Source organism: Taeniopygia guttata, chromosome 19 (assembly GCF_048771995.1).
Source record: "Taeniopygia guttata chromosome 19, bTaeGut7.mat, whole genome shotgun sequence".
In the NCBI taxonomy this organism is placed as follows: Eukaryota; Metazoa; Chordata; class Aves; order Passeriformes; family Estrildidae; genus Taeniopygia; species Taeniopygia guttata.
The window spans coordinates 4,378,534-4,400,854 of NC_133044.1; the positions used below are offsets into that span (position 1 = coordinate 4,378,534).

At 41.3% G+C, this 22,321-nt stretch overlaps 1 protein-coding gene across 2 annotated transcripts in view; it reads right to left on the reverse strand.

The window, feature by feature from the left end:
* Window positions 1–1,219: 1,219 nt before the first annotated feature.
* FOXN1 (forkhead box N1) overlaps window positions 1,220–22,321 on the reverse strand; it is a 35,861-nt gene continuing 14,759 nt past the window's right edge. The window contains exons 2-9 of one of the 2 annotated variants that reach the window (XM_072937240.1): window positions 18,115–18,260; window positions 15,907–16,404; window positions 13,739–13,846; window positions 10,137–10,264; window positions 9,259–9,355; window positions 4,346–4,553; window positions 2,756–3,283; window positions 1,220–2,209 (exon numbers count right to left, since the gene is read on the reverse strand). In XM_072937240.1, the coding sequence (XP_072793341.1) occupies window positions 1,953–2,209; window positions 2,756–3,283; window positions 4,346–4,553; window positions 9,259–9,355; window positions 10,137–10,264; window positions 13,739–13,846; window positions 15,907–16,404; window positions 18,115–18,234 (1,944 nt within the window). In that variant the 5' untranslated portion in view covers window positions 18,235–18,260 and the 3' untranslated portion in view covers window positions 1,220–1,952. Of the gene's footprint in view, window positions 2,210–2,755; window positions 3,284–4,345; window positions 4,554–9,258; window positions 9,356–10,136; window positions 10,265–13,738; window positions 13,850–15,906; window positions 16,405–18,114; window positions 18,261–22,321 lie in introns of both variants that reach the window. The other variant, XM_004177031.5, reaches the window with a different exon arrangement.

Below are 22,321 nucleotides of genomic sequence, written 5' to 3' on the forward strand. Positions count from 1 at the left end.
ACACACATATTTCTATTTATATTTCTATTTATAAAGAGATTTATATATTATTTATATATGTTTATATTATCATTATAGTTATATATAGTTATAGTTATATACTGTTTAGCAGATTTATACTCACTACATGCTTTAGACTTACCATAATATTCACATCTCTAATAATGTGTCATACTTAACTTTTTCTGTATTTCAAGTTTTTCTGTATTTCTTTATCCCAGTGTTATGATGGCCAAAAACTGATTCCCCCAGCTCTAATATGTTTGCATAACTCTCATCCTGCTGGTTTTTTTTTTTCCTTGAGCAGCTTGGCCAACCTGGCTGCATTTCTTCTGCTCCTTATTCTCTTTGCAGGAAGAGGAGTTGGAGTCAAGTGAGGATTTCTGGGTGGTTGCGTGAGGGATTACAGAGCTGCATCATGTGTTTTCCTCCTAAATCTCCTTTATCCGTCTGCCCCTAATCTGATTTTAAGTCCGGACTAGTAGGAAAAGGTGAGGGTGTAACTTTAGGCCCTGGTTTGGGCAGAGCTCCCACCTTGCTGGTGGCCAATTAAACCTCTGTGTCTTTATTTTAACAATCCCATCCCCTTTGTTCCATCCTTGAGAATCCCTCCTTGCTTTCTCCTGCTCTAAATCACCCAAGCTGATTCAAGTTTTAACCTCCTTGGTTTGGTCTGAGTTTACATCATCTGTGAATAGAGATCAGAGAATGCCACAAGGGGCTGGGTTGGAAAGGACCTTGAAGGTGACCCAGTGCCACCCTCTGCCATGGCCAGGGACACCTTCCACTGTCCCACATTGTCCCAAGCCCTGTCCAACCTGGCCTTGGCCACTTCCAGGCATGGGGCAGCCACAGCTTCTCCAGGCAACCGGATATTTTTGTGTTTCTAGACTATTTTCTATAGTGCTGTTAAGTTCCTTCTCCAGCTTACTCTGGGTTTATATTGCATCACTTAAACCAAAATGGTTTTATTCTATTTTATTCTATTTTTCTACTTTTTTATTCCAGTTTTGTATAAAATCAGAGGGAGAAGGTTGTTCCTGAAAAACCTTCTCCCTAAAAGTTTAGCTCACAGTAGGAACCTACTGCAAGATTTGGTTCAGCATCACAAGAAACCCCACTGGAGGTATCAGTTAAAACACAGTTGCTCTCTGGATTTGGCCAACTGCAATTGCTCTCTTTTTTTTTTTTATTACCATAAAAAAATATGTCTTAATAATTAATGTTAATATTTAGTTTATGTGGCAAAAGATAAGAGGCATGAATGGGAATAATTTCCAGCCAAGTAAAAATTCTACTAAATAGTTTTGTTCTTTTTTATTAAAAAAGCAGAGTTTAAAATTTCTTTTTAAATACAGTAAAACTTTGATATTTTCCACTGAAGTATATTTGTTGCTTTGGTTTAGTCTGTCAGCAGCTTGTCCTTTATCTTCTAATACTTGCAGAATTTTCAGTTCACGTTTACCAAAACCCAGAACTTCTTTCAAGGGGACTATAAATGTTTTAATAGGTAGATTTTATATTTTGAGTGGTCTGTGGTGGATGTTGTTGCCATCAGTGGCTCCAAGAAATAAGTTAAATTGTGTGCTGTGAGTTCTGTGCTCATTTGCAAGCAGCTTTTGTTAAAGAAAGAAAAAAAAAAAGGAAAAAAGTCAATAATTTGTTTTCCTCTTATTTCTGGAAGACGAAGAAGATGAGTAGCTTGATCAAATGGCGTTGACAAGTTCAGCTGTTAACCATATTCTCTTTAAATAATATTTAATTTTTTTTTTTATTTCTTTTTTAATATCTGTCTGTAGAAAATCATCATAGTAAAGCTACATATCCTGCGGGCAAGTTCTGGAGGAAAAAAACCAAAAAAACCAAAAAAAAAAAGATAAAATTGGCATTCCCGTGCCATCGCTGAGGCAGGGCGGTGTGCGATGGTCAGGGCGATGCTTTGGGGCTGTGCTTCACATCAGGGCGATGGGTTTGGAGCCGGGGCTGCTCAGGTACGAGGGGGACACCGTGTCCAGCTCCATGAAGGCGGAGTAGAGCGTGGTGAGCTGCAGCTCCGGCGCGCTCCCGTGCGCGCTCCCGGGCGCGCTCCCCGGCGCGCTCCCGCCGCTCTCCAGCTGGCAGTGCGAGGGAAAACACTGCGGGGATGATGAAATGAGGACAAGGGGATCCACGGCCAGGCTGTCATCTTTCAGCTCCTCCCAAAGATTCCCTACAATAACAATAACAATAACAATAACAATAACAATAACAATAACAATAACAATAACAATAACAATAACATTATAAATATCAATAACAATAGCAATAATATCAACAACAACAATAACAACAACATCAACAACAACAATAACAACAACATCATCAACAACAAAATAACAACAACAATAATAATAATAACAATAACAACAATAATAATAACCAAACCCGTGTTGGTTATCAGATTTGTTGTAATCTTGGATGCTGAGAATTTTCAACTTTCTGTGCTGAAATACACAGATCCACAAGAGAACACTGCATTTGACCAGAGGCCGTGGAGAAGGTTTCCAAAATGGAATGATGGAATTGTGATGATGGGTGTGTAGCTTGAATAGGAGTGTGTAATATCACAGGGATAGAAATGGATTTTGTGGAGGTTGGGATGGGGTGGGTTGGGATGGGGTGGGATGGGATGGGATGGGATGGGATGGGATGGGATGGGACGGGGTGGGAGATAACAAACCTGACTCTCCAAGATAAAAACACCTCAAACTCTTACCTTGGAGATCAAAATCAGTGAGGGATGGATTAAGAGCATCGATGTCATTGCTGAGGTCTCCCTCCTGCAGCAGCGTGTCCTGCACCGTCCTGGCCGGGGAATGCTCGGGCAGCATCTTCATCCCGCAGCTCGGGGGGCTCTGAGCCGGCACTGGGGAATCCTGAGGGATGCTGGGCTGAGTCCGGAGCTGGCTTTGAGCCTCCCCAGCAGGGAACAGGCTCGGAGGGTCGGGCGTGTGCTGCAGCAGCGCGGTGGGGATTTGGGGGAAGCCCTGGGGGGATGTGTAGCAGCCAGGCTGCTGCCCCCCCAGCAAAGCGGGCAGGGGGCTCTTGGCCTGCAGAGCTGCAGGGGCGTGGATGCCGTGGAATCCCTGCGGGACCCCCGAGGAGAGCGAGGGCTCGCACAAGGAATGGGATTGCGCTGCCATATGCCTGGAGATGGAGGCACCTGCAGCGCCCGTTGGGCTGCAGGAGGCCAGGGAGGAGCGCAGCTTCTCGCTCTTGTCGCCTATCAGGGTGTCAAGCTCTTCTGCAAAACAAGGAGAAAGTCTGTGGCTGATTTATCCCTGCATAGCTTGCAGCAGGAATTGTGGTAGGGAATGGCAAGGGAAAGTCCATGGCTGATTTATCCCTGCATAGCTTGCAGCAGGAATTGTGGTGTTGTGGGACTCAGATTCAGTCAAAGAGAGAAACTGAGAGTTTCTAGCCAGGCAGACGCCCGAGAAAGAGCTGGAGAGAATGTAAATAATTCTTTATCTCTCTTGTTTTTCACATTGTTTATAGTTAAGTTCTATCACTATGCATCAAGCACTGTACACCAAAGGGGTGAGTTGTTTTCACTTCAGAACCAATGGATTTGGCCTTTGCAAAATTTTCTATAAAAGAGCAGTGTATTTTGAATAAATCGGTGTTTTACTCTCAGCAGCCTTCTGAGTGAGTTGTCTCATTCCCGTCCTGCCTCGACAGTGACATGATGTCACTCAGGGAATGGCAAGGGAAAGTCCGTGGCTGATTTATCCCTGCATAGCTTCCAGCAGGAATTGGGGTGTCACTCAGGGAATGCAAACAGAAGCCTTAGTTCTTATGTATTAAAAGCTCCAAAGCCTGAAAGGTTTTCTTTTAAATTATTGTTACCAAGTGAGTACGTAAATGAATTCCACTTTTAGGTTTAAAGGTTGGATGCTTAGCAGTTAATCTCAGATTTTATTTGGTATTTCGTATTTCAGTGTTCTTTTTGTCACAGAGTGGTTTGGTTTGGAAGGGATGTTGAAAATCATCTCATTTCACCCCCCTGCCATGGACAGGAACACCACTCACTACACCAGGTTGCTCCAATCCCCATCCAACCTTGCTTTTTATCTTAAAGTTTAGTGAAATGTCAAGAGAAAATATTTTCTTGGTGAATTTGGAAACACCGACAAAACTGGGTCTACTTTAATTCTGCTTTTAAAAATTTTTACTTGGTTTGCCAACCAGGAAAAAATCCTTAAGTGCTTTCCTAAATCATGTTTAAATTATCTTACGGATCTTGGTGAAAAGAAAAATTCTGGGGAGAACTGTTTGAGAGCTAAAACACCAACAAATGACTGACCTGGCTTTGCCATACTCTTCCTCACAGCAACTGGGTCTTTCCTCTTCCATTTCTGAAGCTCCTCCTGCATCTTGTCAATTTTGGCTGGATTCAGAGCCCACAAACAGCCCTTTCGAGAAGAATTCCCTGACTTGTTCTCAACTTTCTCAAAGCACTTGTTCAAAGATAAGTTGTGGCGCACGGAATTCTTCCAACCATCTGGAGCTGTCTGGAGAAACAAACCCAATGTAAGAACAGAATTTCATGCTAAAAAAGAAAATAAAATTAAAAATGTGTGTATATATATATATAACTGTGTTTTGACTGGTGAGGTTACAAGAAATGCTATTTAAGTTTGTACCTTCTGCAGTGAGAAACTTGTACGTTAGAGGGAAGCCACAAAAATGTTACAGTCATGTTGTGTGGGAAGAGAGGGATCAGATAAAATAGTAACTGATCTTCTAAGCAAAAAGGTTGTCAGAGACCTGCTGGATCTGTAAGAGTGACTTTACACATCACAAGAATTAAATGTGTAAAAATTCATGTTCGGGAACTAACCAGAAATCGACCAGAATCTATATTAGAACACCTAGAAATATTTCCAACTCTTCACTAAAGTACTATGTGCTACCTGGGCTCAAATTCAGTGTCCAGGCAGACTTCAAAGGGATTTCTCATGCTACTGTAGGTGTAATTTTGTGTGCTGGCCATTTACATAACATGGTTTAATCACAAGCCCTCCAGATGAGATACAGGTTTCCACAGCTGATCACTCATCTCTGTGCTCTGCATTTACTTTTAACTCAGCAGTAGAAGCTGGAAGGTTCTTTAAACTGGATCATTAAAATGATTATTTTCTTTTTGCCAAAAAATCCTCATATTTTCTTTTCAATTTCTCATAAGAATTGCAGGAAATGAAACAGCTCTCTGAAATGTGGGGAAGTTGTCTGTGGCTATTGATTAATATTCATGGATGCAAATATGTCATCATAACTGTTTGTATCAAGCAGAGAATTATTGAACAGAGAGCACGAGAAATAAATGCGGGTTTCCACAGACTTTTAAAAAATGTTAAAAATTAGAATTTCCCTTGGATTAATTAAATTTTTTCCCCATTTTTGCCTTTTATTACTAGGATCCTTCTCTCATAGAAAGCCAGATTTTTGATAGTTTGATAATTTCTTTAATCATTGCCCAGTCCAGCAGACTTCCTCTTAGACCATCGTTTATAAATGGATCTGAGCCCATTTTGGCTTTCACCAGGCAGATGGTGAATTTTGAACATACTTTGATGAAATTATTTTATCAGGATTTAATTTTTTGTACATACTTTTATAAGGAACATAAAACCTGTTGTTTTGCAGCTTGTAAAGAACTATTGTGTGGATTAAGGCATGAAAAGCCTTTTTAATGAGATGAGGGTCAAATTTAATATTCACTTTCTTCATTAAAAAAAAAATAAATAGGTGTGGGATTAAATACATACTATTTACTAAAAGAGAAACTATTTTTCCCTTCAGAGCATCAGAGCTTCTTCCATTTCAGCCCACCTGATGTCAGCATTTCACTATCCTGTGTCATGGGTGAGACAACACAAATTGTAACAGGAAGGAAGAGAGAAGAGAAGAGAAGAGAAGAGAAGAGAAGAGAAGAGAAGAGAAGAGAAGAGAAGAGAAGAGAAGAGAAGAGAAGAGAAGAGAAGAGAAGAGAAGAGAAGAGAAGAGAAGAGAAGAGAAGAGAAGAGAAGAGAAGAGAAGAGAAGAGAAGAGAAGAGAAGAGAAGAGAAGAGAAGAGAAGAGAAGAGAAGAGAAGAGAAGAGAAGAGAAGAGAAGAGAAGAGAAGAGAAGAGAAGAGAAGAGAAGAGAAGAGAAGAGAAGAGAAGAGAAGAGAAGAGAAGAGAAGAGAAGAGAAGAGAAGAGAAGAGAAGAGAAGAGAAGAGAGAGAAAAGAAGAGACCTCAAACCTTTAAATCCTTTTCTGCCACAGGGTCATACTAAACACGACAAATCAGTTTTTTCTCCCTTGAAGATAATATTCAAGTAACTTCCTGGTAGTTCAAAAAGTGAATAAAACTGTTCCTCCTTCCAGCTGACCTGGAAGAATATTCCTGTTTTTTGCCCTGCACACAGGCTCCCCACAGCCCTGTGTACCTAGACAGGATAATTGGTGTTTCTGCTCAGATGGGAGCGGCACGGGCTTCTCAGAGGTTTTCAGAACGTGTGGGGGTGTAAATTAGAATTTGGTTTTAGAAACTGTACGAGCAAAAAGTACATGGATTGATTTTGGAGGCTGCTGCTGGGAGCTGAGCAGGTTCTTGTGTTAAATTTGGGATTGCTGAGGTGTGAGAATTCATTTGCCCAGGTAGGGCTTAACACGCTGAGTGTGTTAAGAGGAAAAACCACCAGTTTTTAAAGCAGGTGTGATTGTTAAATGAACAAACTTTTGCTGCTGGGGTTGCTCTTGAGTAGCTGGAATCTCCTTGCTGTGGCTGATTTTGGCAATCCCTGCCTTCAGCACGGTGGGGATGCAAGTGCAGAATCCTAAAATCAGCTGGGGAATCCCAGAATCACGGAGGTGGGAAAAACCCTCTGAGGTCACCGAGTCCAGCCACTGACACTGCCAAGGCCACCACCAATCCATGTCCCCAGGTGCCACATCTACAACACCTGAGCCCTCCCATCACACCACTGACCTTTCTGCCCCCTTGGCCCACTGGCAATAACTCCAATTAAAAAGATTAAAGCTTTCTAGTTAGACTCACTAATCACTACAAAAAAAAAAAGAAAAAAAAAGAAAATTATTGTCCAGCCCCACTGATCCTGACCAGCTCTTGAAGTTTAAAGAGTTCAGTGATCTTGCAAAACCCTTTCTCTTTAAATCTAGGTCTCAAAAGAAGGGAGAGGTACATCAAAGACTAATTCAACTTTAGCTGCGTAGATTTTTTTTTTTTTAAGGACGTAGGAGTTGGATTGCTCTGTTTCAACTAGAAATGAGATTGTTGCATCATAGAAACTAAATTTGCTGTGGCAGCGAATCCCAGTTAATTTGACTCAGCTTGTCATGTCTCCCAGCAAGGCTCTGTGTGCACTTGCTTTCTTTTTCCCTCCAACCTAAATTGCTTCCCCTCTCCCTGTTGTATCCTGCTTTTTAGTGAGTGGTATCAGCAGCAAAATGTTCTTTACTGATTTTTATGTGATTTTATTTTGCTGAAGACTCTCCAAAACCAGGAAATATGGAGGATATTAATTTTTGCCATATTTTGGTAATTCTCTGCTGTAAAGACCAGAGGCAGACAAGGATTGATGGCTGTAAATGTAATATCTGAGTGCTCATTCTCCCCTGGTTATTTTAAGGACGTTACAGTCAAATACATTTGGTGGCATTTGTAAGTAAAATGCAAAAATAAAGCTGCTACAAAACAGGGAATGCTTGGGTAGTACCACCTGCACTATTCTTTTCCTACAGCAGTAACCTCATTCTCATCAGTTTTAAAATAAATTTTAAAAAAAGACATGAGGCTCTGAAAAACCAGGAAGGACCAGGATGGTGACACCTGGCAGAGCCACAGTCCTGAGTCTGAGGATTCTGCCCATGCTGGCAGCAGCAGCATTTGGTTTAAATCTGCTGATTAATTTTATCATCAATTGTGTTGTAAGACAACAGAGAATTCATTTCAGTTTGATCTGATGAATAAACATGCCTGTAAAATTTATCAGTAATAGTCCCACCTCTCTGCTTGAAACTCTTGCTATTTTCCTGTGGATTCCACTGGGATTTCTAATGGTTGATTTATTTATTTTTTTTCTCCATTCTCTTGCTTGTAACAAATGATGGAGTAGTTAGTGATTCCTTTGGAAGGGAGTACAGGAGTGTGGATCTTGACAGTTCTTCCTCTGTGATAATCTGTATTTTTCTCTGATTGCTGACATATTCAATCTTTTTTTTTTTTTTTTTTTTATGCTCTATTTGTCTTCAATGTCCAAAACCACTGCAAAATTGTATTGGAACATTTATTTTTTGTTATTCACAGTGTTCCTTTATTACAAATGTTTGAACTGCCTTGCTGTGGCTGTTTTAAATTTGCCTTGATTGCTGCAGGGCTATTTGCAATAGGAAACAGGACAGACTCACTGGCTTTATTTTCATTTTTGGGCCTTGCTCACAGCTGAACTCACCCACTGTGGACTTCGGTGAGGTGCTTGTGAAGAATCAGCAGAAAAAAAGCCCTGAGTGGAGCAGCACTTGATGATTCCATTACAGCTCTTTCAAAAACCTTAACTAATCCTCCTGCTCTTGGATCCCTGTGCTGACTGAGCACTTCCCAGTGAAATTCCAAGTGTGAGGAGCCATTCCCTCCTAGCAGGGATCCAAATTTCAGCAGTGCTGCTGCAAACCATCCACCCTTTCCCTCCCCAGCTCACCGTGTCATTATGAGCTTAGTGCCATTATCACACATGACATTTTTCTTTGTACGGGGCATGCACGGGATGCTGTTGCCCAAGATGAATATCCCAGCTCCAGGATGGAGTGAAATAACCTGGAATCCTCTGCTTCCACACCAGTCTGGTGGCAAAGGAAGCTACAAGACCAGTTCTGCCTGTATTTGAGATCTGAGAGGAAGCAGTGAATGTGTTTTTAAAATTATTTACCCTTTTTATGGGCTGCTGGTGAGGAATGGTCACTGTTACACACCCAAGCTCACAGCTGGAACAGTTCTTAATATCTTTTTGAGTTAAATATGACCACATTTCACATTTCTGCCTAGATGCAAAAGGCTGGGTAGCTTGTGATCATGAGAGTATGGAGTGTGCAATTGATTTGGTATTAATCTCCTAAGAAATAATCCCTTTTCATAGCTGGAATCCCATCCCTTATTCCCTCTGCTGACACATAAGCTTAGAGGGAGATTCCCCTCCCCATCCCTGTGGAACTCACCTTAAAGTAAGGGAAATGTTCCGTCATGAAATTGTAAATCTCACTGACTGGCAAACTCCCTGTCTTGCTGTTTTTGAGAGCCATGAAGATCAGGATGCTTTAGGGAGAGAAAAAAAGGCATTTTAACCTCTTCTGCCTGACTCCTCACAACCAAAAATAGATCATTTTTTGCACTGTGTGTAATGACTCTGACTTTCACTGCCATAGCACAAATACAAATATGATTTTATGTTTCCACTCTGCTGTTTACAACAATCTCCTTAACTTGTACAGGTAATTCTCCAAGCTCATCTAGAAGGTCCAACCTGGGTTTAAAATAGAAGAACACAGAAAGTAGAATCAAGACATTCAAATCCTGCTGGTGTGTAATTACTGCAGGTTTTGTTTGAAGGCTTAAACTGGTGGAGGCCACAAAGAGAATCAAACTGACAGTGGTATAGTGATCACTAAAATTTAATTGTCTGATCCACTTTGGGGGCTAAACTGCCATAGCTGATACTTTTTCAAGGTATTTCCTTGCTGAAGTAACTGGGGAAAAAAAAATCAGTTTTAATACAGAATAGACAACTCAGTAGCAGCAGTCTTGTGCTGATGAAATTCGCAACACTTAAAATTTTGCATTAGAGAAACGTCTAATTTTTTTTTTTTTTTTCCTTTGGGAAGTGATCAAGACTGTTCCCCTGCTTTACAACACTTAATTTCTCTGTGCCTTGGCTGGCCCCAGAGCCTGGAACGTTTTGTGATCCCCAGGGACAGGACAGAACACCCCGGGAACAAGACAAATAGAGCGAACGTGTTGTTGCAAACGATGCTGGAAACAGGCCAGGGGTGAACAGGGTATTTCCTGTAAGTGAGGGCTTGGAAAAAGATTGGGTTACCTGTAGGAGTAGATGGGTTTGGGGAACAGAGGCTGCTGAGATTCTTGGCTGCTTTGAGGAGCAATCCTTTGGTAGGGGTAGTGCGAGGAAGCGATGTAAGTCACGGGGTAGCTGCCTCCTGAGGGGTACTGGGGGGACAGCAGAAATGTTATTTCCTTTAGCAACAAGCTCCCCAAAAAATTCCCTAATAACAGCATTATTTCTGAGGATATTGTATGGCAAAAAGTATTTTTCTTCTTTACTGGCTGCTATGTGAAAATCATGAGGAGCTGTGTCCTATTAATTGTCCTCAGATAATTCTTAATTTTATAGCCCTAGAGCTTATCTCCCTCCAGCCATCTCATTTGAAGTATTTGAGCCTGCTCAGCCTCCCCTGAACATGCACACATTTTATTGACATTAAAACCCCAAACCACCAGAATAAAAAACTTCAATGTTCACATTAGAAAAAACATCTGAGGAAGTAAAGCTGCTAAAAATGAAGGAAGAAACAGGGAGGTTTTGCCTGAGCCTTATTTGGGTTTGTGTGCTATTTTTTTGTTGCTTTTTTCTTTAGGTGGAGAGGGTACAGAAAGGCAAAAATTGAGAGCATATAATATTTGCTCCTAAGGGAACAGCATCCCAAAATCTCTGTTAAAATCGCTGTTACTGTGCAAAGCAGGGAAAAAACCAACAAACAACAACAAGAACTTTAATGGATGCACCAGAATATATTTAAGATTAATGTATTATTATGGAATAAGTCAGTGATGTCATTCCAGGGGTCAGGAGAGCAGCATATGAGACATTTTTGAGGTGGTTTCACACTGCCTGTCTTGTGCTGAAGCTGTTGGGCTGTTCCCTGTCTGTTCCTTTCACAGTTAAATCCAAGGAAAAAACTTCTCCACAGAGCCAGGAGTTCATGTGCTGTTAACCACCACCTCAGGTGACTTTTCCACTCCATTTTCTCTAACAGAAAGCTGAAAAGAATAGCCAGGACCCCTAAAATCAGACAATATTGATGCCACCCTTGCCTTTGCCCTGGACCAGCCACAGAAGCTCCCTGAGGAATGCTGCCCTATCTCTCCTGCAGATCTCTAAGCCTGTCCCAAGACACACCACAGTGATGGGATCACCAGGATAAAAAACCAGGTGAAAGATGAGATGATCCACACAGACAGCCTGGATTGCACCAGAGTTTCTATAGATTTGTTCTCCATTTTTTTTTAACACAGCACTTGCTCTTTTTCTTTTCTGAATATTCCACCTTTTTCTTCTTCGAATTACATTTAAACCTGCTGCAAAGAGACTTTTTGGAGCAAAGGAGCACGATGCAGTTTAGGTAAGATAGCATCAACTGGCTCTGTGAGGGCTCTGTGCAAGAGGAATTTCTGCCTCTTCCAGATGAATCTTTCCAGATGCCAGGGGTGAGGACATGGCCAAAATTAGAAGTCCTGTTACATACTATTAAAAAAATCTACCTGGATGCCTTCCCTGGTACTCAAAGGTTGCTGAGCCCTGTCCTGGTGTTTCACTGCTCAGCTCCAGCAATCCTGTGCCATGAGGTTTGTGTAGTTCCTCTGAAAAATACTCTCAAAACTCATTGGGAAAAATCCCTTGGACATCTTAGTTTCTAATTCAAATTCCTTTTTTTTTTTTTTTGGATCAATAGTTTTGATTGCTCTTGGTCTTTGTCCCCTTAAATCAGCAGAAGATTCACAGTTAATTTATTTATTCTGTACTGTGAATAATTAAAATAATAGAATTACAGAAAATTCTCTGTAATTTTATGCTGGCTGCTGGAGTTTTCCTTGCCTGTTTGCTTTTATTTTTCGAACACTGAACTGCCTGAAATGGAATGTGGAAAACCAGACTGAATAGACTCAGTTGTTTGCATGGTGAAAGAAATGAAATGTACATAATTAATCATGTCCTGCCTTGTTAAACCAAATATTGGGCACAATTAGAGTCTCCAGAGCAGCTGTGAACTAATTTTTGTGTGCAGTGTGGTGCTCCCTGCCTTGTGCACTGCTGGCAGATTTTTCCCCAAGACTAGAAAACCTGGAAATTCCTACAATAATTCTGATTTTTATTGGTCTGGCTGGCTCTTTGAAAGAAAACAACCCTAAGATAGGGCTGGTTTTGATGTCAGCATGAAAGGCCAGACCTGGGCGTTTTATTTCTGTTTTATTGGTTCCATGAGTCCTTTTTGAGGAAGAGAGGTGGGGAATGGGCTGGAATGACAGGCTGGAGCTGGTTTGACAGTCTCCCATGGCATGAAAGGTGTTTTATGGTGGGTGGGTGGGTGACTCCAGCTCTCCCTGCTGCTCATTCGGGTCAAGAATCACTCATTTTTCTTCTGAGTCACCAGTTTTGTTGTGTCCAGCAAAGGGGAAGGTGAGGCTGGTTTATCACCTGGACAAAATTAATGAAGGGGCTGAATCCCTCTCATCCCTCTAATGAAAACTGAGGCTCAGTTGGAAGAAACTTCACTCCAGGGCCCGTTCTCAGAGTGGAACTCCCTTGGAGGGATTGAACTCGCACTGCCCCATTCCAGTTGGAAATGTAAAGAGTTAATAATGGGGCTGCTCCATGAGGTTATTCCACTTTTCTCAGCTGCATCCCGTGCTCTTTTCATTTTCCAGCGTGTGACCATGGCACAGGGATAGCAATTCTACCTCTTTTATCTATTTTTAAAAAAATTATTTAAATTTTTTTAAAATTTTATTTTTATTTTATTCCTGAGCAGTAGAACACGTTGTCAGACCTTTTCTCTATTAACATTACGCACAGGTATTGAAAAGTCTGACAGAAACCTGCTGCACTTCAGAGATTTGTCCCAGTGCCAGGCTGCAGGTGGATGGAGGATTTTCCTCTTGGTGCCTGTTGGATCTTGCCTGGCAGCTCCCAGGAGCTTTAAATCTGGAGCTTTTTGGAATGTGATCAGTATATAAACAGCACTGGCATCAAATCAGTTTATATTTATATTTATATTTATATTTATATTTATATTTATATTTATATTTATATTTATATTTATATTTATATTTATATTTATATTTATATTTATATTTATATTTATATTTATATTTGTCAATTATGCTTCAGCTGAATGATTTTTCTCTGGGGATGGTGTAAGAGGCAAAAGGTTTCAAAAGAGATGTGTGTGCCATCAAGCACAAGGAAAGTGAACATCATTTTACTTCCAATTTTACTTTAAAATATTTTTCTATGTTTCATCTGAATTTAGGGCTTTTTTTTTTTTTCCCTGAAGTTAAAGCACAGTTAATTAAGATCCTGAAATATCAAGAGTTATATTAGTAAGTTTATCTGGCTCCAAAGCAAATTTTCTCGAGTGTAAAGGTGAAAATATAAATATAAAGTACTAAGTTTTTTGTACAAGTTTTGGGGTTTTTTCCTTCTTTTTCTTAATGACTACCTTAAATTGCATTCAGCTGTGGTTCTTTTTAGATCTTATCCTCATAAACTGAACGCAGGCATATAAACACGGCCCTGCCAACCCACAAAAATAAAGATATTTTTAAATCCTTTAAAAAAAAATCTTACTATCACAATTTTTGTACCATTTGAGTGCTAAAAATCAGGGATTTTGGTGCACTGACCTGATGGAAAGGGTGTGAGGAGCAATACATCTGCTGCACCTGGGGCTGGTAGCAATACAAACCAGGCTGCCCTTCCAGGGGGGATGTCCTGAGCTTCAGGTCTGAATCCTGCTGCAAAACAGGCAAGGAAGGAGTAATTAGAGAAAAGAGCTACATTTAAAATAGGATAATTAATCACTGGCTGGATTTGCCTTTGTTATGTTGACTTTTTGGGGCTTAATTGTGTTTTAGTAAGGATTATAGAATATATATATATATATATATATATATATATATATAAATTGGTTTATGTTTTAATGGTGCAAATCTGGGGAGGAGCCATCCCAGGAATTGGCCAAGGTCACATTGGAGCACCCTGGGACAGTGGAAGATGTCCCTGCCATGGCAGGAGGTGACACTGGATAATCTTGAAGGTCCCTTCCAACCCAACCCACCCCGAGATTCCATGAAGACATGAACCAACTCCTGCATTTCCATAATTACAACTTGAAAAAAAGGAGCTCCCAGGCCACATTCCATGCAAAGAGCAATTCAGAAAACATCAGGCTCTGTTTATATTTTTATTTTTTTTCCTCCCTGCACACACAAACCACACACTCCAGTTTTTCATTCCTGAGTGTGCACAAGTGTCTCCCTCGTTTTCCATTCTCCCTGATTTTATCTTGCTGGCTGGCAGTGCCTCCAGCTGCCTCTGGAATTTTGGCATTAGCTGGAGGATGAGGTCTGTAATGTACAGGAAAGAGCTGGCAGAGAAAAAATCACACTGGGTTCAACCAAGATGCAGGAAATATGTAAAAATGGAGGAATTCAGTATGTTTTTTTCAAGAATCCAATAGCACTTATCCTTCTGCTTTAAAACATGGCCAGCTTTTATGGCATTTTAGTCTGTCTAAAAATATAAATAAATACATATCCACACACATTATTTCTTATATGTATTTTATATATAATGCATATAATATATCTAATAAATATAAATATATATCTATAAAAATACTGAATATTTTTATGTTATATTATTAGAAGCCAAATTAGACTTGGTTTGACATTCACTACTAATAAATATCAGTGTTGCCTTGGTGACCACCAGATGAAGATTTTCAGAAATCCCAACTTTCCAGCAGCACGGAATTGATTTAAAAGTGGGAAGTTGGGCGCTGACAGGACCCAACAGGGAGTAGCTACACCTGCTTGTAAAAGGCTCCTACAGTGCTGCCCTTGCATCCTGCACATCCTGCAGCCCAGGGAATTGGGAAGAAAATGGGAATTTTTTTTTTTTTTTTGCCAGCTGCTCATAGGTTTTGCAGCCCTGAACTCCTCTGACCTAGATGAGTGTTTATCCAGGAAATAAGAGATTTAGATCAATTTCCTCCTTAACCTGGATGGCTTCAATCCCCAGGTATGTTCCCTGACAACATCTCTCCATTCCCTGCTCTTAATCCAATTAAGAATTTTTTTTTTTTAACTCCTCTTTCATTTGGTAGCCCTGAATTCTTCCTCTCCCAGCCCCTTGGAACTAGCTCAGGGCTCTCCTCTGGCAGGTGGAGTTGTTCTTTTTGGCTGCAGGAGATGACCAAGATACACTTTACACCTTGGATCACAGCAGAGATACTGTGGAGATACTGGAGGGTAATTTAATTTGCTTTTCAGGGACCTCTGCTGCCCTAAATAGGCAGTTGCCTCTATCTGGTATTGAAATTAGCCCAGGTAACTTTGCACTGCACATATCAATGGCAGAGCTGATCTTTATTTTTGGTGGCACTCATGTCTTAGAGTTTTCTCTTCCATTTGCACTGAGAAAAGTGCAGGTGAGCTGAGGTGTTGGACCAAATCTGCTCCATCCTCATGCTTGAAAACACTGTTTTGTGAACCCTTGTCTCTAGAAAACCCCAGCTGATGACAAACCTCGTTGTCAGGGAGCATTTGGATATTTGGGATTCCTGTACCCCGTCTAATGGAAAACCATTTATCTTTATGCATCTTTCTGAGGATTGTTTGAGGAAAAGACCATAAAACAGAGAATTTGGACAAATAAACATGGATATGTCTAAATCTCCTTCTCCGATAAACGATAAACACCAACATAACCACACTATAATAAAAAAATACTTCCAAAAGCCCATTTTTACCACTGAAAACAAGCAAAACAACAACCAAACCCCACTGACCATGAGCTGAGAGCCGTGCTCCTGCCCCGTGCTGCCGTACTGGAGGTTGGTACACCACGGCTGCTCCAAGGAGATATTTGGGATGTGGGTTGGAAACGCCTCTGGCTCCTCAGCAGATCCTGGGAGCCCCTCAAAGCCATCGATGCTCTGGTGGCTTTTGAAGGGAGAAGCTTCTGGTGGCAGGGCCTGCTGTGGTTCCTGGAAGACATCCTCGCCCAGCTGCCTCTTGTAGGGGTGGAAGGGGTTCCTGCTGCTCCTGAGGAAGCGCTCGTAGCTCCCGCCGTTGTTCTCCTCGTAGCTGCAGCGCCGGAATTTCTCGGTGCTGAAGGATGCCCTGAATTTGTTGGTGCCACAAGGGATTCCTTGGCTGGAGGGGAACCTGCCCTGCGTGGGCTCCTGGCGTGGGGAAGCCGGGCTGGGGCTGGGAGAGGATTCCGAGCTCGTCCTTTCTGTCCTGCTGTCCGGCTCATAGGGCTGGCAGCTGTAACTGGGGTTCTCCTGTCAGGGGAGAGTCAGATTTATTGATTTAAGTCGGAGCAAATATGGTATTATTTTCATTGTCGAAGTTATCTATTTATGGAAATTATAAAGTGTAAAATTTATATTTTAATTGCATTAAAAGCTGTGATGGAATATTGATATTTGTTTATTAATTAATTAATTAATTAATTCATTAATTTACATATATTTTATGACTCTCTGCTCTGACCCTTTCAGGGAAAAGCTGAGGAAGATCAAGTGATGGAAGATTAAATGACAGGAATTGTCAGAACTCAAAATGTCCCTCAGACATTTTTGGATGTTCCAGGTCCCGATCAGAAGCATTTGAGACCCTGGCAGGCAGCTGGAAACAGCTGTGATTTTGGGTTTGAACCATGGAATGATTTACCAACCTTGCAGGAAGAACAAGAAGTCACAAAAGTTTAGGTATTATAGTAGAAGTAGTTACAAAGTAGAGGGAAGAATTTTTTAGTGTTATACAGGGGGTTTTATTTTTGTACACGGTGTCAGAAGTTTTAAGATGGAGGGATTTGGGCCTGCCCTGTCCTCCCTCTTTCTTCTTCCTTACCTCCATGTTCTCGGTGATGTTGGCACTCACAGATTGGTTTAGAGTAGAAAAGCACCATTTAATATAGGTAATAGGCATTGGGGAAAAACTATAAACATTTAACACATAATGTACCATATATAAAAGACAGCAGCAGCCCTGGGCGGGGGGAGAAGAAGATGAGAGACAGAGAGGATGTCTGTGTGCCTCTGCCTGAGCTGCTGAGCAAACCACAGCAGCCTGAGAGGAAAATCTTTTAGATAACTTGCAATAAACTGCCTTGAGACCGAACAACAGAGACTGCTGAGCCTTTCTTTGGAAGCACGGCTTGGAGGAGAGACTTTTCCACCACATGGAGCCACCCCAAACTAGGGATTGCTCCGGCAAGGAATGTGATAAGTGCAAGTCTTGTCGCCTGCAAGTTTAGCCAAATAAGCTTGATCTCATCCCCTGATGGGCTTCCAGGCTCCAGATTTGTTGGTGGTTGCATCACTTCCCTTCATTAAGGTGGCCACGCTCATTTGGAGACACAAGACAGGCTTTGGAGACACAAGACACTCATTTGGAGACACAAGACAGGAGACTCCAACCTTCCTGTCTCATCTCCTCCCCTCCCTCCTGCACTGCAGCAAAGAGAAAACAGCAGCTGCTGAAGTGCTCTTTAATCTGGAGGGGAAAGGCTGGAGCAGGGCTGCAGTCTGGATCTGGCACTGAAAATATGCATATTTCCCCTGACATCAGGCATGAGTAATTAGTGGAAGCCTTTGAGAGGACACACATCAGGCAGGAGCAGGGTGCTGTGCTCAGGGAGGGGAGAAATGGAATGTCCTGTGCTCCACAAAAAGGCAGACCAGATGATTGAGGACTTCCTTCCCTCCTTCCCTCTCCAAATCCGAGAAATCCCACAAGGGAAATCAGGATAAATCCACTTCTTTCTGCAGTGGAACACAGCACAGCTTTCCCAGTCATTTTTAGGAACGCAACAGAACATTTAGCTGGAGTTGAAGATTAGCTGAGCAGGATAACTCAGGTTTCTACCCTTCAGGAATAAAACTTCCAGTATTTGCTTTGTCACCAGTAGGTTTGGTGAGATTCAGCAAGAGCTGAATGCTGATTCTGATGCATGAAGGAAGAGAACAGGCCTGGGCCACTTTACTCACACTCTGCTGAACTGGGGGTATTGAATCCCCCTGTGCCTTCATCAGGTCCTGCTGGTCCCTTTCCAGAGTGTCCGAAGGAGAAAATTTAATATTGGACTGGTCCTGGAGTAGCGAAACCATCACCAAACCCACGTCAGACAGAAACCCTGTCAAGGCAAAAATCAAATTACAATAAGCACTTTTTAAAACTCGAACTGTGAAACAAGCCCCTTGTTGGGTGAGGGTGACTGCACAGGCTTGGATCTGCAGCTGGAGCCATCCTGAGGAATTCCTGATACAGTGGAATTGTTTTTTAGCTCTTAAAGAAATGTTCCGTAGATGCAATTCCAATGAGGATGTGGTGCGGGGTTTCTATGGATTCACCACACAATTTTTATAAAAATAAGCACTTTCTTTGTTTTCTCTAGGATCATAAATTAATGAAAATGTATTGTTTTGGGGTTATGCAAATTTAGGAATACCACTTTATCGAGAGACCGGGATATAAATGCACTCCAGTTGTTTTCAGAAGGACTATATTAAAAAAAAGGATATTTTTATAACATTACTCAGACTAATGGTTACAACACACTTATATTTTCACTTTTGTTTTTTATTAGTCCCAATCGCTTCAGCCTTTCTGTTCTGTTTTGCATGACTTAATGTATCTGAGATATGTAAATAACTTCATCATTCCATCCCTGTTTTTTGTTAGTTGCATCTCCTCTCAAGTTCCCAATCTTTGATCTTTGGATATAGGAGCCATATCTGATGGTGTTCTTTGGATTAAAAGGAAAAAATTTAATCTTCAGGTATTTTGTTTTTCCTGTTCACTGTAACCTTAGAGTAAAACAAAAGTAGAACATGCATCCTTTTATGTCATGCACCAAGTTTGTAGCTACATGAAGGTGTTCGTTCTCAAAATTTCTATTTCAGGTGAACAAATCAGGGGAAGAAAAAGCCACTTTAATTCAAGAGTTAATCTGCCAGGTCTTTGCCACGTGTTAAAATAGCTGTTAGGTAAATATCTAAGGGGTTTGTTAGGTTTGCTTAACAAAGACATATCACCTAAAAATGTGGAAACCTTTTTTTGCCTTTATAGTTCAAAGAGAAATCTTTATTTATGATGAGTAAGACTGCACTGCCCGGGGGGATGGAGCACAATGGGGCTTGGAAATCAAGCAGGAGACCTGTGGTAGTACATCAGGGAAAAAAAATGATGTGAGATAGAGTTCAGAAATGTCTCAGGCACTTCTCCCAGTGCCTTAACTGGAGGCTGATGAGGAGAGAGATTCCTGATCTCGAAGGAAGCAGGTGGGAAAACTGAGCTGGGAAAGATATGTGAGTGTCTATTTGTAATTTTTAAGTGTTCCACACTGGCTGCCCTCCCAGTGCTGCTTCCCCACTTATCTTCAGGTTATACAAAACTGTCTCTGACCTCTCTTTTATACTGCAATTTTTCAGCCCAGCTGCCTCATTTGTGGTCTGGAGCATTAGAGTTTTATTAAAAGCCTTTGCACAGGTACAGCTTTTGCCTGGTGGCTTCTGCATTGTGAGAGAATTTTCACAAATCCTTTCTGAAAGCAAAGCGGATTTGTCAGGGTTGTTTGGAAAATCAATACAAAAGGTCCAGAAAAACCAAATCATTCTTGTCCCCTCTGAGACCTTTGCCAGGTTCTGTTGATGAATTGCATTTTGGTAGGAAAGGAGGAGTCAGTCACATTTTAGACTATGAAAATTTCCCCCTGTGTAGGGAAGCTGTTTTCTTTTTATTAAATGAGAAGCAGCCATAGGTAAAGTACTTTTCTTTTTTTTTTTTTACTGTTAAACGAGAACAGTAAAAAAATACTTATACCACAACACTGTTGGGCTGATAATCTGAATTCAGTGGTGGTTATTGAATGCCTTTGTCAAGAATCCGTTCTGGAGGCTCTCCCATATGGGGATAAATCCCAAGGCTACAATCCCAGTGCTGTTTTCAGTTTTCACACTGGCACCAGCAGCTCAGGAAGAGCTCCAGGTTCTCCCCATCCTGGAACATTGTGGATACGTCTTGCTGTGAGAGAAAAACCTCTGGCCATGTACTTCTGATTTTCATTTTATTTTTGGAGTCCAAACATTTCACTTCAAAAGCCATTTGCAACTTCAGCCTCGCTGATGTGTCTCACAGCAGGTTGCAAATGCAGATCAGTTTAAGCTGCCAAATCAACATACTGAAAAATCTTTTTGCTGTCACTGTTCATTAAATCTTTTTAAAATGTCCCTTAGAGACACTCTATTTTGTTAAAAGAACATATAACAAAAAAACAACCAACAAACCAAAATCCACAAAAAAAAACCCAAAAACCAACAACAAAAAACCCCAAACCAAACCAAAAACCAACTCAAAACCACTTTGCATTGTTAATATAGATTTTAGCAAATAGAAATCACGACAGTCACTGACAAATCTTCTTAAGGAGCAGAAATTACAGCCAGGGGGGGTTGCCAATAATCAGGATAACAATAAATCATTTGCAACAAACTGTTCCTGGGAGACAGAGCTTAAGGAAGTTGTGGGTTGCCTGGATGTAGGATGTGCTAAAGCAAACAATGATGCTTTGATTTGGAAAGAGGTATCTGATTATCCCAGATGCAGCTGGAACCATTTCATGTCACTTTGGCTGCTGTAAATGTTGCGTGACCATGCAGGCTCCTGTGATAAGATAACTACCTCTAAAATAAGAAAAGAGTGAGAAAGTGTAACCTCAGCTGGCTGTTGGGGTAAGCAAGGCAGCAGCAGCTGATCTATTAGCTCTGCATGACTGAGCCCCGTGGCAGAAATCCATGGCTGGAACAATCCTTGGGTTTGTGTCTCCTCTGCCTCTTGCAGCCACCTGAGCTCGCTGTGGGTGCCCTCTGCAGCCCTTGGGGCTGGGATTGCTTTTCACAAGAGCTGTTTGGATGTTGTCCAGTTCCAAATCCATCCTCTGTGCCTGCTTTAGGCAGCTCCATGGGCTTGGTCTGACACCAGCTTGTGTCACCTGTTCACATCCCTGCCCTAAAACCTAAATCATCCTTTTCCTCTCCACATCACACTGTTGTTTCCCAAATAACTCTGTGGGATCTTTATGAAAAAAGGAGCCACGAGGTTTCAGAATCCCATTTTTCCTTTTACAGTTAAAAATCCATCACATGTCAGTCAATGATGTCTTGTGCCAAATATCATAGAAGTGCCCAGAATGTTGTGACTAACACTTGTCATGGAGACAGGAATACTTCTACACATAATTAATTATGGAAAACGTTCAGAAAAGGGATTTGCTAATAAGAATCAGGAGTCTTTTGAAAGGCTTTTAATGAATTCAAGACTTTTCTAAGGTTATTCCTGCCAGGTTGACACTGGAAGTTGTGCTGGCTCATCAAAGCTGTCACTGCTTTGTTGATCCCTGACATTCCTGTCACTGAGGCTTGTCCTGTTTTTAGGAGACATTTTCAGGAACAGGATTGGAACCTGCACAGCCCAGCACTAAACTCTGGTTTGGCTACATGAATTCCTCACTGCTTCCTTGCTCCTCTTTACAGGATGTATTGGACCTTGATTACAGGATACTTGAATAACTTTACAGAGCTTCTAAGGACTGTAATTTCTTCTCTTCTGGATTTAAATCTGCCAGTGAATTTCTTTAATTTAACTGTGCTATTTTTGTTTTCTTATTCAAGGGTTCTGAGCTCAATTCTCCCACAGTTAGCTCTGACTGCTGCCCATAATTTGCTACCTCTGGATATTTAGATATTTATTTACATTTTGCACATTTAGAGGTTAAGGTGACAATCTCAAGGATGAGTGAAGAAAATTTGCAATTAGAAGACCCTTTCTGCATCCAGTGACATGGGATGTGTTTGCTGCCAGCTAAGCAGTAAAGTACTGAATTCCTGTAAGAGAAGGATGCCATTTTTAATTAAATCACTCCTGAATTATCAGGGTTTGTTCATTAAGGGCTACCTGTAGGCAAGGCTGAATACCAGGGGAGCACTGTGGACTAATTACCACCATGTCCAGGTGTGCTGTCCAGCAGGAGTGGTTGGGAACTCTGGAACATCCAGGTGCCTCCTGGATGAGGTGGGGAGAGAGTTTGCAGCAGGTTTTTAATCTGCTCTAGGAACACATTTATAAAAAACTACAAGTCTCTGTAAAAATAAACCCTCAAAAGGCATTTATCCCAAATCTATTTTAAGGGAAAAAAAA